This window comes from Chanodichthys erythropterus, chromosome 17 (genome assembly GCF_024489055.1).
Source record: "Chanodichthys erythropterus isolate Z2021 chromosome 17, ASM2448905v1, whole genome shotgun sequence".
Classification (NCBI taxonomy): Eukaryota; Metazoa; Chordata; class Actinopteri; order Cypriniformes; family Xenocyprididae; genus Chanodichthys; species Chanodichthys erythropterus.
Genome location: NC_090237.1, coordinates 30,875,658 through 30,892,090, shown reverse-complemented (window position 1 = coordinate 30,892,090; position 16,433 = coordinate 30,875,658). Strand labels below are relative to the sequence as shown.

General features: G+C 36.3%; 2 protein-coding genes across 2 annotated transcripts; both read left to right on the top strand.

Moving 5' to 3' along the window:
• Positions 1 to 1,258: 1,258 nt before the first annotated feature.
• On the top strand, positions 1,259 to 2,233 carry lypc (ly6 domain containing, pigment cell). The gene is made up of 3 exons (XM_067366263.1): positions 1,259 to 1,310; positions 1,576 to 1,695; positions 2,019 to 2,233. Exons 1-3 carry the CDS (start codon positions 1,259 to 1,261, stop codon positions 2,225 to 2,227), a joined length of 381 nt encoding a protein of 126 aa, XP_067222364.1. The 3' UTR covers positions 2,228 to 2,233.
• Positions 2,234 to 2,883: 650 nt separating this feature from the next.
• msh5 (mutS homolog 5) lies at positions 2,884 to 16,170 on the top strand. Its single transcript, XM_067364416.1, has 24 exons — positions 2,884 to 2,967; positions 3,060 to 3,183; positions 3,423 to 3,503; positions 3,596 to 3,649; positions 4,772 to 4,893; positions 4,969 to 5,078; positions 5,253 to 5,288; positions 5,378 to 5,460; positions 6,077 to 6,122; positions 6,228 to 6,366; positions 6,452 to 6,514; positions 6,613 to 6,741; positions 6,838 to 6,910; positions 7,826 to 7,935; positions 9,205 to 9,285; positions 10,299 to 10,386; positions 10,488 to 10,674; positions 10,787 to 10,913; positions 12,842 to 12,991; positions 13,088 to 13,162; positions 13,262 to 13,405; positions 13,563 to 13,700; positions 15,797 to 15,870; positions 16,059 to 16,170. The coding sequence occupies exons 1-24, from the start codon at positions 2,884 to 2,886 to the stop codon at positions 16,168 to 16,170; spliced, it is 2,430 nt and encodes an 809-aa protein (XP_067220517.1).
• The last annotated feature ends 263 nt before the right edge of the window (positions 16,171 to 16,433 follow it).

Here is a 16,433-nt window from a genome sequence, read left to right as displayed (position 1 = left end):
AGTAATATGTAGAGAAAGAGTGTTACTGTTTTAGCAGTTTCATTGTCAAAAATGACAACTGATTGGCTCTAGCATTTGTCTTTTATTTCTGTACACTGCACAAAGTTTTTTTTTTTTTTTTTTAATCTAAGCTGCCTTGAGAGATCACTGAATTAAGTAGTCCTTTATATACTACATGATTTGATCTTTTTGAATCCTACAGTCACAAGACCCTCAGTCATTTGACATGCCATCCTCTACGCTGCGTGTCTTTCATTAACAAATATATTCTCTAATCAAATTTGTGCTGCTGCTCGACTTTTGCCAGCAAAAGCCTTCACCTTAAACATCGTAACCTTAAGATTGGAAAATCCTCTTTGTTGCATACTGAAATGCTAGCCAGCTGTTTTGAAGAAAGACTGTAACTTGTGTCTTCCTGCATGTGTGTGATTGGCTGGCAATGAAGCACTTCAGTTGGAAATGACTGAATGTAATACACCAGCATCTGACGTTAAACCCAAGTTGAATCTATAATTATATACGATAAATGGCGAATGGAACTGAATGAATGCATATATACCAAACTATATGGTGCAAACTTAAGTTATTATTTTGAAAATGGATGACCAAGTAGTATAGGAGATGTTGAATTTGTCACTCAAGTGACCAAATCAAAACCAGTTAAAGATAATTTTTTTTTTAGTGTAAAACATTAGAATATCCATTTTTAAATTATATTAGACATTTTTACCCAGAAAATATATTAATGGACATTAAGTTTTCTCATGGAATAATTTTTGAATTTTAACATGCATTCATTAAATTGAAAGAGTCTATATATTACTATTATTATTTATGTACGGTTCTGTATTGTTTTATTGTAAACAATGAACTGAAATTATATTTTAATCTTTTTTTTAAAAATTGAATTGCTATGGTTATTGTCATGATAGCCATTGCTGCATTAAATCATAAATAAATAAATGTGCCTGCATGTTTATATAAAAAATGGGCATTCAGAGACCTCTGCCAATGATATCTTGACCTCAGCTGCATCAACAAACTGCTGAAGCCCGAATTGAATTATGTTCTAAGGTGGAGACGCATTCTGATGTTTAAAGGGCAGGGTTAGAGGAAAAGATTATAATCTACTGCTTACATCTGAGATGAGGATCAGATCACTGATGATACATATAGATCGGATAATGTACAAACTGGACCATTCTGACCTTTAAAAGAATTACGCTGATTAATCATTGTAGACTAAGAAAATCTAAATATGTCTCAGTTTTATAGATACATTCTCTTCTTTTGTCTTCTCCCATCTGTGGGTGAGTAAAAATAGTAATCGATATCATAGTTTTCATGTTGATATCATGTCTGTTGTAAATGTAACAGTTTTTCACTTCCATAAGCTTTACTTAAAATAGCTGTTATTCAGTTTGTGTATGTATGACAACCCTTTTATATTACCTACAGTAATTTTTAGGAATAGAATGTGATTTTTGCTTTAGAGTGCTTTAAGCTTCTCATTTTATTTGCATATCATCTACTACAAAATTGCTTATATAATTCTCTTGATCTGTCCTCTTGCAGTTCCTCTGTTCTGTTATACATGTGTATTTCCTTCCATCTCACCACTGGACTGTCTCAAGTTCCCCACCAGGTGTGCGCCGGGTCAGCTCTGTCTTTCTAGCAAAGCTGTAGGACAGCGAGGTATGCAAATGGGGCATTAATGTCATTCAGTCTGTGACAGATTGGAATTTTTCTGTGCTTGATTTACTTGCAAGCAGTGAAAACTTAAAAGTCCAGTGATCACTGTGTTGATTTTGAATGTCATTGCGTACTATTTCTAGAATAGCTTCATGTCAGAACTGATTATACAACTGCTGAAACAAATGATTATAGCATCAGCACAAATTATCATCAAATGATTGTTAATAAACTGTAAAATACATATTTGCATAAGCCAGACATTTACCATACAAATTGCCTATTCGTGTATCTGCTTGTCATTATGTGTGTTTTTTCTTGAACAGGGGACTTTAAGGTCATCTTGTATGAAAAGAGCTGTGTTATTCCTGCTCTGTGTGGGATAACAGGAGAGAAGTATGCCTTGGGTTTAAACTTCACCTTCACCAACGACTGCTGTGATACTCTGCTCTGCAACGGCATCTCAACCAGTTCTGCTTACATATGGTCCAGCACCCTGTTCTCACTTCTTTTGGCATTGCTTTATTCACAATAAGCTTAACTAATGGACACTATTACAAAAATCAGACACAATGTAGGCTAACACCACCACCAACAGCAACAAACTTTTGGGGATATCTTGAATAATTATAAGTTATGTTCAAAAAGAAAATCCTAGAACCCTTGTATCTATTTTTTATAACAATCCTAACAAAGAAGCCTTAATGTTTATCAGCATTGCCTTTCACTAATGGATAAATTCAAATAAAAATAAAAAAATAACCGTTTTTTGTGCCCACTGTCTTTCTTGAATTTTCTTTCTTCTATACATAGAAATTAATTAAAAGGAATGAAATTAAATTAAAAGGAATTAAAGTTCATATGTTTTTATTCTGCGCGCGCTTTCTGCGGTGTTTCGCGCCATACTCACGCGCTTGTGTCTCGTGGTCAAAACTCAGAAGACAACGGCGACATTTTGTCGAATATCATAGAAAAAAAACAACAAATATTAAAACTTATTTGGGCGTTAGTTCTCTTTTTAGATACTCGAACACCTCAGAAACCCACCTCAGATTTACTCAGTGTAATTTTTTTTTTTCTCAGGGTTAATTATTAAATTTAGTCAAAAAAGACGCACGACACTTTCCTCATCTATCAAGAAGGACTTGATAAGTGTAAACGTCTAAATGTAGTTTTTTTACACAGTGAAATATGGCTGAAAGCAACATTTTACAAGAACCAGAAAGTAGCGCTGTGAGTATAAATGAAGATGAGGAGAATGAGGGAAACTCTGAGGTAAATAATTATTATTATTTAATAATATCTCAGTTATAACGTACGTAGTTACGTTAGTAACGCAGCGATGTGGTCATTTGGTTTTATTTTAGATTTTTCTGAGTGTATTTATTCAACAAGGTAAAATTGGGCTGAGTTATTATGACAGTAGCGATTATACGCTGCATTTCATGCTGGACACGATGGACAACAGCGACCTCCACCTGCTGGATAGAGGTACTGCATCCACTGCAACTCGCCTTCTGCTGTATTTGAGTGCATGGGTGCATAGAGAGATCTCTTTAGTTAATTGCTTTCTTTTGTCTCTCTCCCGCTGGTTGTTTCTTCATACATTTCCCTGCTTGTGTCTGTTGTATCAGCCAGAATACACTCACTGGAGACGCAGTAGAAGAATGCATGATGTTTTTGCTCGATTGTGTTGGATTGTTTTTGCCATCATGAATTTTCTGTTTCAGTCATTCAAGAGCTGAGTCCAAACGTCATAATAACAAGTGCCAAACAAGAGCAGAGCTTGACGCAGTTTCTCGAAAGGCTTGGTAAATGTTTTAATTTTCTCAAAATCACAATTTTAGATGTTTTTTTTTTTTTTTTACAGTGTCATACTATCAAACTTTTGCTTCAATTTCAGAATTAAACCCTGTTTATAAGCCTGAAATGGTGATGTTTCCAAATGCAAACTTTGGTAAGTGTTCACAAATAGTTTTATTATAGTTTTTTATTATTATGGAGATTCTGTAGAACTCGAAAAATGACAAAAAAAAACAAAACACTATGCTATGCGTAATGTTTCGATCTGGCCAATCTTTCCCCAAAATCTGTCATATACTATATTTTGTGTGTGTGTGTGTGTGTGTGTGTGTATATATATATATATATATATATATATATATATATATATATATATATATATACACCGATCAGGCGTAACATTATGACCACTGACAGGTGAAGTGAACATTTGTCCTCAAAGTTGATGTGTTAGAAGCAGGAAAAATGGGCAAGCGTAAGGATTTCAGTGAGTTTGACAAGAGCCAAATTGTGTTGGCTAGACGACTGGGTCAGAGCATCTCCAAAACTGCAGCTCTTGTGGGATGTTCCCAGTCTGCAGTGGTCAGTATCTATCAAAAGTGGTTCAAAGAAGGAACAGTGGTGAACCGGTGACAGGGTAATGGGCGGCCAAGGCTCAATGATGCACGTGGGGAGAGAAGGCTGGCCTGTGTGGAACGATCCAACAGACGAGCTCCTGTAGCTCAAATTGCTCAAGAAGTTAATGCTGGTTCTGATAGAAAGGTGTCAGAATACACAGTTCATCACAGTTTGTTGCGTATGGGGCTGCATAGCCGCAGACCAGTCAGGGTGCCCATGCTGACCCCTGTCAAACATCGAAAGTGGGCACATGAGCATCAGAACTGGACCATGGAGCAATAGAAGAAGATAGCCTGGTCTGATCATCACGTGGATCTGCTGCTAACATCTTGGTGCCGGATACCAAAGCACACCGTCAGGGGGACTAATGAAGTCCATGCTTCGATGGGTCAGGGCTGTTTTGGCAGCAAAAGGGGACCAATACAATATTAGGATGGTCATAATGTTGTCTGATATATATATATATATATATATATATATATATATATATATATATATATATATATATATATATATATATATATACATGCATACAAAAAAAAAATCAATAAAAAAAGAGGGATTGTCAAACTGCACATGTGTGCAGGAAATTTTGCAGCATTTCACCAGCTTAGTGAAGATTCGGTCACAGTAATTGATTCTCTTCCATCCTCTAAAGGTCTGGAGATCAGCAGACAGCGACTCCTCTCGGCACAACTCCCTTTTCTCCCTCCCAACATCACAGAGAGCGAGAAAATCCCGTATCTCTCCTCCTGTATCCCATTAGACTCGGTGCTGATGGTGAGACATGAGAGGTGTTTTATGCTGATTCTGAACAAATGAACAGGCATATCATGATGATCATCTTTGTCGTAGATGAGGTCAATAGGAGGACTGTTGAAGTGTCTAGAGAGGAGAAGAGTCGGCTCAGAGCTGGAGGACAGCAATACAGGCGTCCCCATATTCAAATTTCTGATGTACACACTGTAAGACATTGATGTATCAGCCACTCATTTAATTTTTCTTATTTTTCCAGTGAGTACAATATAATACAATATTTATTCATAAAGCACATTTAAACACACCCAAAGTTGACCAATGTGCTGTACATAGTATAAAAAAAATCTGTTTTGTTCATTTTTTTATTCATTATTTTGCAGGAAAGATGTTGTGTACATCGACAGGGACACATACAGGTTGGGCGTATGAACAGGTCCCTTCCTTTATTTGTTCTATTCGTTCACCTTTTTAGAGCTGTAAAAACCTGTTTGCACTTTTTCCTCAGTGCACTACAGATCTTTAAATCTGAGCTGCATCCCTCCGTCTTTAAACTCCAGTCAGGAGAGAAAGAGGGATTGAGTCTTTATGGTAAAACATATTCTTTTGTCCATCATCTACAGTTAATTAAATCCTGTTATGTTTTAGTGCAGGGGTTTTCAAACTGGTGTGGACAAGGGAGCGGTAAGAGGTCTGTGGCAAAAACAGTGCGAAAAATGTAAAAACAATTCAATAATAATAAAAAAAGATCAAACAAAATACTGTAGTAAAAAGATTAGAAAATGCATTAATGTAATGTAATATAAACAAAGTATTTTCAAGTGCTGAGGCATTTCGTTCTCAAAAGCATATAAATGTTAATCTTGCAAGGAAAAGAAGAATGTTAGTTATAATTAATTAAAAATTTCCTTCACACCTGTTTAAGTGTGTACTCAGAAAAGTCAAAAATGGTTGTTGCTTTATGGAAAGTCTGCAGAAGGAATATTTCACCCAAAGTTCTGTCATCATTTACTGACTCTCATTTCATTTACAAACCTTCCGTTCAACACTATAGGAGAAAGTTAGTGTAAGTTCTGAAAAATACTCATGCTAATAATCATATGCAATAAAAGTGAATAGGCGTAAATGACAACATAATTTTCATTTTAGCGTAAGCTATTTTCTTTATATTTGTGGGAGAACTATGGCCACATTGTGCTTTCTGCAGGTCTTCTGAATCGCTGTCGGAGCAAGTTTGGATCTCTGCTTTTACGGTAATGTCCCCTAGTTTTATAACAGAGATGTTATCACATTTAAAAGGTGTTTAAGCCCTAATTGGATGAAATAAAGACTTCCTTTTCCCCCTCTGTTTGTCTCAGGCAGTGGTTCCACAGACCTACTCGAGATCTGAACATACTGAATAGACGTCAGGAAGTGATTCGTTTCTTCACATCCCCTCGTAACTTTGCTGATCTGACCACTTTGCAGAGTTGCCTGCGGAATATTAAGAACATCTCGGTACATTTTGCAACATTTTGTCTTAAAGCTCAACATTATTTAAGTAGAGCCAAACAACAAAAACTGACTCTTGTCTTTCAAATAGACATTGCTGCAAAAAATGTTTCTTTCCACTCCGAAGGTCACAGTCTGGCAAAGTTTATATAAGGTGTGGGCACAACACTCAGATTAAGTTCATTTATTCTTCCTAAAGAGGCTTGGCTATCCTGGTTTGACCCCCCCCCCCCATTCTTTCTCTTTTATAAGACGGTGTACAATGCAGTGTGCATTAGGGATACTGTTCGCTCCATGCCCCAATCCATTCAACTTTTCAGTGAAATCAGTGCAAACTTCACCGATGATCTTTTCTACATCGCCACATACATTAGTAAAGTGGTGAGAACACGGAGCAATGCATGTTTTTAATGGATGTTTATGTTTATTATTATTGATTTAATGTAATTGCTTTGCCTTTTCCTTTCTCCATTACAGGTAGACTTTGAAGGAAGTGCAGCTGAGAACCGATTCACTGTTAGGCCGAATGTCGACCCTGTTATCGACGAGAGTGAGTGGTTTTCCATGGATTTCTTTAGTTTTGATGGTATAGCAACTAAAGGTGCACAATATATTGGTGGCTAATATATTATTCACAGGTAACGATTGTTTAATTTCCACTTATTTTTAACGTGAAAGTGAGCCGTTTCTTGTGGATGTGCAAGACTTCTGATTCGATTCTGATGAAGCATGTGTAAGCACATCTGTATGATGTTTTAACTGATTCCTTTGAACTGATTCTAATTATCAGTGAATAATCCTTGGTCTAAGGGCAAGCTCACACTTCAGGACTGTAAGACTACATAAATTGCCGTGATGCTCACACTACACAAGGTTTCTTGTCATCTGTCGTCGTCTTGTCATGGCAGTGCGCATACTAGGGGAGAGTGAGGCACAACCTAACACTTTTTGACTTTCTCAGTTTGTGTAAAACCACTTGGGTTTCAGAGTATTTTATTTATTCCCACATTAATTTTACACATGTCTAGTACAATTATGTGGTTTGGTTTCATTAATACAGTGTATACTTTTTTCTTGATTTACCCTGAAAGAATGGAAGTGAAATGTGACAACATGCCCCATTCTCATAAATCATGTTTTTTTTTTTGTTTGTGCATTCCAAGTAATATCAATTAAACTGCAGTTGGGTTGTTTTGATAAAATAATAATAACTAAAAAAAAATAAAAAAATACAGGTAGCTTACAAAATGAAAGTTCATTGAAAGTATGTTTTTTAAAAAACATACTTGAAAGTAAACACACATGTGCACACACACCCACTCACACACTAACAGATGGGCACACACACACACAAAAGGACAACCATCTCTTCACTTGTTGGTTATCAGCGGTTTGAATCATGAAGTTTGCTTCACTTTTATTATATAGATTTTTATATTTTTTTGTTTTATTCTCTTCTTTACAGAGAAAAGGAGGATGATGGGTCTGCCAGATTTCCTAACAGGTGTGGCTCATACAGAGCTGGAAAACCTGGACCCTCGCTTCTCCACCTGCAGTGTTATCTACATGCCTCTGGTCAGGACGTGATTAAAGCTCCTCTCTGGTCATTAAAATGTGATGTGTAACCTACTTGTTGACATTGAGGTGTTAACATAAAGGTTGCAGGTCAAAATACATGTTAGGGCGAGCCAATAAATGAAAAGTCAGTAAAGTTGGCATTGTGCCCCTGAGAAGGCCACTTGACCCCAGCTTGCTCCAGGGTGACTGTTCCTGTAATTAGTGTACTGCAGTGCAGCTAAATGGCAAGCAGCTGTAATGACTGTGCAGTAATAGCTGTGACATCTCATCTGGGTTAGCAAAAGCAACTAGCAGTGCTGTTTTATTAAATAGTGAAATAGCTTGTAATTGGTCACAGAATTTCATTTATTTATTTTTTTGTGACATATCTGTGCCACCAAACAGAATTGCAAAAATAATGAATGTTTCCAAATAGATTTTCCAAATGCATTTATATTCCTCTTGTTCCATTGTTCATGCAAAGATGAAGTCTTTCCCCAAACTCATGCCACTGGCTGAGACATTTTAAGCCATTCAAACACACTGCAATGTTGAAAGCACCACACTTTTTGGGGAAAATCAGCCTATTAAAGGTTTACTTATAGTGGTCTCTACATATTAATCTTTGACAGGAGAAAATGTTTTAACATCACAAAAAAAGACTTTTCACCTTAAGAGATGGTGGAATAAGTCCTGCCTTCTAAATAAAAGAGCCAATCAGCGATAGGTTCCAATAGCAGCAATCAGTGTTCTGAGATGTGCGCTTCAGACTGTACAAGCACATTGGCCGGACCAAGTTAAATAAATACTTTTTAAATCATTTTTAATTATATTGAAGGATAAAAACAACATTTATGAATCTGTTTATTACATTTTTTATTGCTGATTTGAAATAATATAATATTTAAATGTGAGCTTGTCAAGCAGTTTTTGAGATCTCTGTATTTTCCCCATTCATGTGGACAGGAGTTGCATGCACACAATAGATTGCTGCAGGAATTATGTATTTTTGTAGGCCAACACCTTTTATGGTTAGCACTTTGAATAGGTGGGTTTTGGGGTTTTTGGTTAAATGCTTTAAATAAGGTCTGTGGTGAACACAAGCTCAACATTTTCATGTTATCATTGAAATAACAATATAGTGATAGTGAGCAGCATAAGGTATATTTCAGTGGTATGCATTGACATATAATAAAATGCCTGTATAAATGTTGATGGATAGTAATTATATTATTTAACTGAAATACATGATGACATCCTGGTATTTCATTCTGTGTTGGATGACAGATTGGATTTTTACTGTCACTGCCAAGATTACCCTCCATGCTGGATAAAGAGAGTTTTGAGATAGAGGGTCTTGATTTCATCGTGAGTATGCCAGTGCTTTTTATTACAATGTTTGTCAGGCAACGCAGTATAATTAGGATTTGTTTTCAATCGGAACTCATTGAGTATTATACTTTTGCAGTTAATTTAGCCTTAATGAAACACTTTGTTTCACAGATAATTTCAGTCTTAGGTGTGCTTTTCTACTTTGGTTCCTATAAACTCACTACTGATTAAGATTAAAGTTTACAAATCTTACCTATATGAATGTGTTAGGATCAGAGGTGCTTCATTTTTAAATTTAATGTGCACATGTGGAGTAAATACACAAGGCCTCTTTGCCTTTGACTCAATGAAGGGTTAGTTCACCCAAAAGTGAAAATTCTGTCATTAATTACTCACCCTCATGTCGTTCCACACCCGTAAGACCTTCGTTTATCTTCGGAACACAAATTAAGATGTTTTTGATGATATCCGAGATGTATCTGACCTGCCTATAAACAGCAACATCATAACCAATTTCAAGAAGGGTAGTAAAGACATAGTTCACAACTGCAGTGGTCAACATTAATTTTATGAAGCAATGAGAATACTTTTTGTGCGCAAAAAAAATAAATAAAAATAACTATTCTAATACAATTTATTCTGTTCCATGTCTCCTATGCAGCTGACATTGTAAACACAGTGCAGTGCTTTCGTGTTTATGTCCGAATGCCGCCTCAGTATTGGCCGACGCTGTTCACGTGAGCAGAACGACATGAGTGTGATGCTGATGCAGGAGCCTGCATTCGGACGTAAACATGGAAACGTTGCACTGCGTCAACTGCATATGAGACTGACTGGGAAGAGAAGAATTTGTCAAATAAAGTTGTTATTTTTTGTTTTGTTTTCAAAAAGTATTCTTCATTACATTAAAGTTGAACCCCTGCAGTCACTTTGACTATTTTAACAATGTCTTTACTAACTTTCTGAACCTTGAATGTGATAATTACATTGTTTTCTCTCGGGGATCAGAAAGTTGGTATGTATGTGTTTTATTTTTTGGATTGTTTTAGTTTCTGTCAAAAGACCGACTGCATTACCGCAGCACTCGAACCAAAGAGCTGGACAGCATGCTGGGAGACCTGCATTGTGACATCCTAGGTCTTTCTTTTTTTCTTTCTTGCAGTTAATCAATGACATAATTGCACAAAACCCTTGTATCTTTAAAAACTGTACATAATCGTGTTTTTTTTTTTTTGTAGATATGGAGATGGCATTAATGAGGAAGCTTCAGGCCTCAGTGCTTCAGCGGAGCGAATCTCTTCATAAGGTCATGTCCCTGTGTGCAGAGTTGGATTGTCTCATTGCTCTGGCTCAGGCCTCTCGGGATCATGGCTACTGCTGTCCAACCCTGACACCAAACCAAAGACTGGTCCTGATTGAGTCACGGTACAAATCATCTCTTCTAATTAGATGAATGTTACATTTTGGTTTTTCATTTCTGCGATCTCTGTTCATATGAATATATATCTTTCAATCTCTTCCACCCTTTCTCTTTCAGACATCCTTTGCTGGAGCTGTGTACTGCAGTATTTGTGTCAAACACCTACATCAGCTCTGAAACTGAAGGCAAAGTGAAAGTTATTACAGGACCAAATTCATCTGGCAAGAGCATCTATCTAAAACAGGCAAAGGCAGCAATAAACATTACAGGCCTCACATTCACATAACGCTGTAAATTGAACTAACTTTCAAATATAAAACTGTTCACTCATATTACTGTGAATGGGAGAAAGTGCAATATGGTGGAATAATTCCTGCCAATCAGCAATAGGTTCCCATAGCAGCAATCAGTGTTCTGAGATGTGCGCTTCAGACTGTACAAGCACATTGGCCGGACCAAGTTAAATAAACACTTTTTAAATAATTTTTAATAATATTTAAGGATAAAAACAACATTTATGGATCCGTTTATTACATTTTTCATTGCTGATTTGAAATAATATGTTTAAATGTGAGCTTGGCAAGCAGTTTTTGAGATCTCTGTATTTTCCCCATTCATTTGGACAGGAGTTGCATGCACACAATAGATTGCTGCAGGAATTATGCGTTTTTGTAGGGGTTTTTGGTTAAATGCTTGAAATATGGTCTGTGGTGAACACAAGCTCAACATTTTCATGTTTTATTCTACAATTTAAAACACATCAGTAATGCCCTCTTGTGATGTTTTTAAAAGAGTTTACTTGTCTTGAAAAAGGCAGTTAAAATGTGGCTAAATGAGAGTACAGAGGTTGTTGGGGACATTAAACATCATCAGACAAACAGGTATACTCATCTACTCACCCTTATTGTGTTTATAATCGCGCTCTTGCACACTAGTATAACCCAAACCTTCAGGGAATTTTTTTTTAAACAAAGACTGAAGGAGTTGTCCGAAGTTTAGTGATGGTGACGTTGAAGTCGAACGTTGTTCATAGACTACGTTTTAGCTTTTAAATTCTGCCGATTGTATTTAGGCTTCAAAATTCATAAAAGTTGTGTTCATTTGTGAAGATTATAGCAATGAACAAAACATGCAGGAATAATAAACTTTTGTTAGTCACAGAGCTTATTTTCTGCAATAATCCAAAAGCCAATGGAAAAAGCCAATGGAAAAATCCAAAAAAAATTTGTTGAAGGAACCAGGGTGATGCGAACTTCTGGGTTGGCCTACAAAAATACGTCATCCCTGCAGCACTCTATAAAATACCTCACAGATCATTTAAAATTGCCTCTTTTGGGGGGTGAGCAAAAACTCTCTCTCTCCCTTGCATTATCATCAACATACACAGCGAATCACACAGAAACACTCATTACAACTAACAGTAAACAAATATATACAAACCTTATACTTTTTCAGGGGGTGCTTAATAAACTGGTAAGCTTTATATGTGTAAATCAACTCCGATTAACTATAATTAAATGTGCTGTCATGATCCATCCTTGAGTAACAACTTTTTAGCAAAAGCTGTGTTTTGTATTGTCCCTTTTTATTGACATTCATTCACAAAGCAGTCTGGTGTAAAATTATTTGTGCAGACATACATGAATTTAGGTATATGGGGGCACATTCCCATTACAAATAAACCTAATCCACTGTGTCTTCAGCGGCTCTGATGTCAGGAGTACATGAAGACTGTTATGTTCATAATTACATCTGACAACAAAACACCTCAATCGCTTACCAGACATTCTTGCCGCTACAGCTGCTCCAGCCTGGAAAAAATGGCAGACAGTGTACAACCCGCTCAGGGCGGGTCAGAGTCCGGGCTCAGAGTCCGTCAGCAGTTATGGGCGGGGCCTGTGCAAAGTGACATCACTTTGCCCAGAAACTGCAAACAGCTTGTTCTGAGACACTGCTTATGACTTATGGGAATTTAAAAAAAGGAGTGGGTGGATTTTAATAATTATAGGGTGGTTGTGTACTCACACTGCCAACACACATTTATGTAAAATGGAATTTTACCTTTAAGGTGCTAAATGCAGCATTCCCTGACCCTTGATTGGGAATAATCCTAAATGTAGGCATTTCATCATTTCTTTTTGTAAAATCCTATATTCTGGCTGGTCTTTAAAGGTGGGTCTGATTGTGTTCATGGCTTTGATCGGCTCAGATGTACCCGCTAAAGAGGCAGAGATTGGGCTGGTGGACGGAATCTTCACCCGCATGCAGAGCCGTGAGTCTGTATCAGTGGGTCTGAGCACCTTCATGATAGACGTGAACCAGGTGAGACCATCACACACTCATTGAAATATTTACATAGCGAATTGCAATATCATCCTTAGGATGTTTTCTAATAATTATGATTCCTGTTAAATCTAGATGGCTCATTCTTTGAACCACAGCACTGGGAATTCTCTTGTCCTGGTGGATGAATTTGGCAAAGGAACCAACACGGTAAGTGTGGTATAGAGATAAAGGAGCAAACAGGACTTAAAGAAGACTTTTTGAAGGCATTTTTTTAACTAATATTGTGTGTGTGTGTTTATGATGCAGGTGGATGGATTGTCGCTCCTGACTGCATGTCTCAATCACTGTTTGCGTCGTGGGCCAAAGTGTCCTCACTTACTTATGTCGACATGCTTCCACAGCGTCATACAGCTGGGCTTGATCTCTGATTCCCCACTGCTGTCTTTACTGGTGCCACAGAAACAGGCTTTTAACAATGTTATGATAGGAGAAGACATTTTTCATAAACCAAATATCATTGTCATTTTTTTGTTGTTGTTGTTGTTTCCAAAACTGTGATTTTAAGACCAGTAAACCAATTTATGCATTGTTGTTTATTGTTTGACAGACTCTAGAGACAGCTATAGAAGGGGAAGAGCTGGTGTTTTTGTACCAAGTGAAAAATGGCATCTGCCAGTCGAGTTGTGCTGCTAATATTGCTACTCTGGCCGGCGTTCCCAATGACCTGGTTATGAGAGCAGTGGAGGTATGACACTGAAATACTTCTTACTGTCGTTTTAATGACATTCTGATGTGAGATGTTCCTATTTTGCTATCTCCTACTTTTGAAGGTGTTCCATTGCTCCGAACAAAAATAAAACACTTAGAAACACTTTTTCTTGGTTATGTTTCGAAAAAAACATTAAGGGATCTTTCTATTTTATCAAACATTATGGGAGCTTTACTTTTGAATGTTCTTTGAACATTCAGTCACCATATTTATATGATGTCCTGCTTCTGTATAAGTTTTCAAATTTGAATAGTGTTCTATTGCATTTTTCCAAGGAGTAGTTTGGAAATCTATCTTTCACAGTTAAATAGAACACAACTTTGAATTAAATGTGTTCATGCTGATGTACTTATTTATTTTTTTAAATTATTTAATCCCTAGTTGACATTATAGGGTTAGTTAGTAGTAGTAGTTTATTTCTTCAGTCATTCAGACATAATAGCATTCACAAACAAAATTATTGTAGTACAGCAATGACTGAAGGGGTTTAGGCTGAAGTGAAACGCCAAGATTTAAATGCCCAGCATGTGGCAACAATAATCAGAAAGCAGCAAAGTGGAAACAAATGTAAGAATATTACCAGATCTATATGAACAGCTCATACGGATAACATATTAGTGAACTAAACAATCTAAGACATACAATTTAAACTAAACTAAACAATATCATTCTATAATGCAATATAGCTAGCAATCACATTTGATTTGTACATTTTGAACGCCTTTATTGATGTAGATTGTTTTAATGTGTCCAGGCTATTTCATAGATTTACTCCTCTAACTGAGAAACACCTCCCTTTGGTATTGGTCCTGGCCTTATTTTTTTGATAGACTCTGGTTCCTCTCAAATTATATCGAGTCTCTCTGGGCTTGAACCTCTCCTGAATACAGACTGGGAGCTTGAGATTGTGAACCTTATACATCATCACAGCTGTGCTAAGATCAACTAAATCCTGTAATTTCAATGTATTTAATTTAATAAACAGTGGGTTAGTTGGGGCGTAATAATAATCAACTCTGTTAACAATTCTAATAGCTTTCTTCTGCAATGAAGATAGGTTTGATAATAGATTTATAATTATTCCCCCATATTTCCACACAATAATTTAGGTACGGAAGAATGAGCGAATTGTATAATAAATGTAGTGAATTTTAATTTATACATGATTTAATTTTACACATTATACCAATAATTTTAGATATTTTTGTCTTTAAATAGTTTATATGTAATTTCCAGTTGAGTTTGTCGTCAATATACCCAAAAATTTTGTGTTACACACTCTCTCAATTTCTATATGATTAATTTTTTGTCAATTTTTCTATTACCAAAAATGATATTATATATATTATATATTTAGTTTTATTCAAATTCATTGATAATTTGTTATGATCAAACCAAGTTTTTAATTTGGAAAGCTCTTTTTCCACTGTCTCCAAGAGGAATTCTAAATTTTGTCCAGAGCAATAGAGACTAGTATCATCGGCAAACAAGATACAATTTAAGTTTCACCTTCATGTCGTTCCACACCCGTAAGACCTTCGTTTTAAGATAATTATTTAGATTATAGATTATTTTTGATAAAATCAGAGAGGTACCTGACTCGTCCATAGACAGCAATTTAACCACCAAGTCCAAAACGGTACTGAAGACATGGCTAAAACAGTTGACGTGACTGCAGTGGTTCAACCTTAATTATATGAAGCGACGAGAATACTTTTTGTGCGCAAAAACAAAACAAAAATAACGACTATATTCAACAATATCTTCTCTTTTGTGTCATTCTCATATGCTGTTTACGTTCAGCGCTTCCAGGTTCTACGTCAGAATGTGGGCTAGAACTATTTTACCAATGTCTTTAGTACCTTTCTGGGCCTTGACAGTGGTGGGTAAATTGCTGTATTTAGGGAGATAAGAAACCTCTTGGATTCCATCAAAAATATCTTAATTTGTGTTTCGAAGATGAACGAAGGTCTTACGGGTTTGGAACGACATGAGGGTGGGTAATTAATGACAGAATTTTCATTTTTGGGTGAACTAACCGTTTAATCTCTAAAATATCGTCATATATGCAGGTGTCAGAGTTATACAGAACAGGAAGAACCATCAGAAAGATGGACAGGCCATCTGCAGATGTACAGAATAGCAGGTAAAGAATGGTTCTGGACTGCCTTTCCCAAATGCTTTGTGAGCCTAAGTATGTCTTAGAACCATTGCTATCAATGGTCTCTACGATTAACTTAGGTCTATGATGCTTTTGAGAAACACGGACCTGGACAGTGAAACAGTATTATTCTTAAATTCTCTCCTCCTCCTAAAATGTATTTTTTGATTCAGGTGTGCTGAGGTGGTGGAGAAATTCCTCAACATTGATCTGGATGACCCTAAGATTGATCTAGATTCTTATTTGAAAGACGAGGTGCTCCAAGCTCTTGAAGAGGTGCTGTGACAACATCAAAACTTAACTGTAGGACTGTTGGCTCACTTTGTGGGGAAATGTGCTGTTCATTTTATTTCAAGGTTTTAATGGCTCCCATTCCTGAACACACAAATTTAAAGCTGACAGTTCGAATTGTATCATATTAATTGTTAAACAAATTGTTTTAAAATATTTGAATGACATTGAATTGGAACACTGTAGATTTAAACAGCAAAAAATAGCTGTGGTATTTGTTTTGACATTTATTATTATTTAATTACTAGATCTAGAAG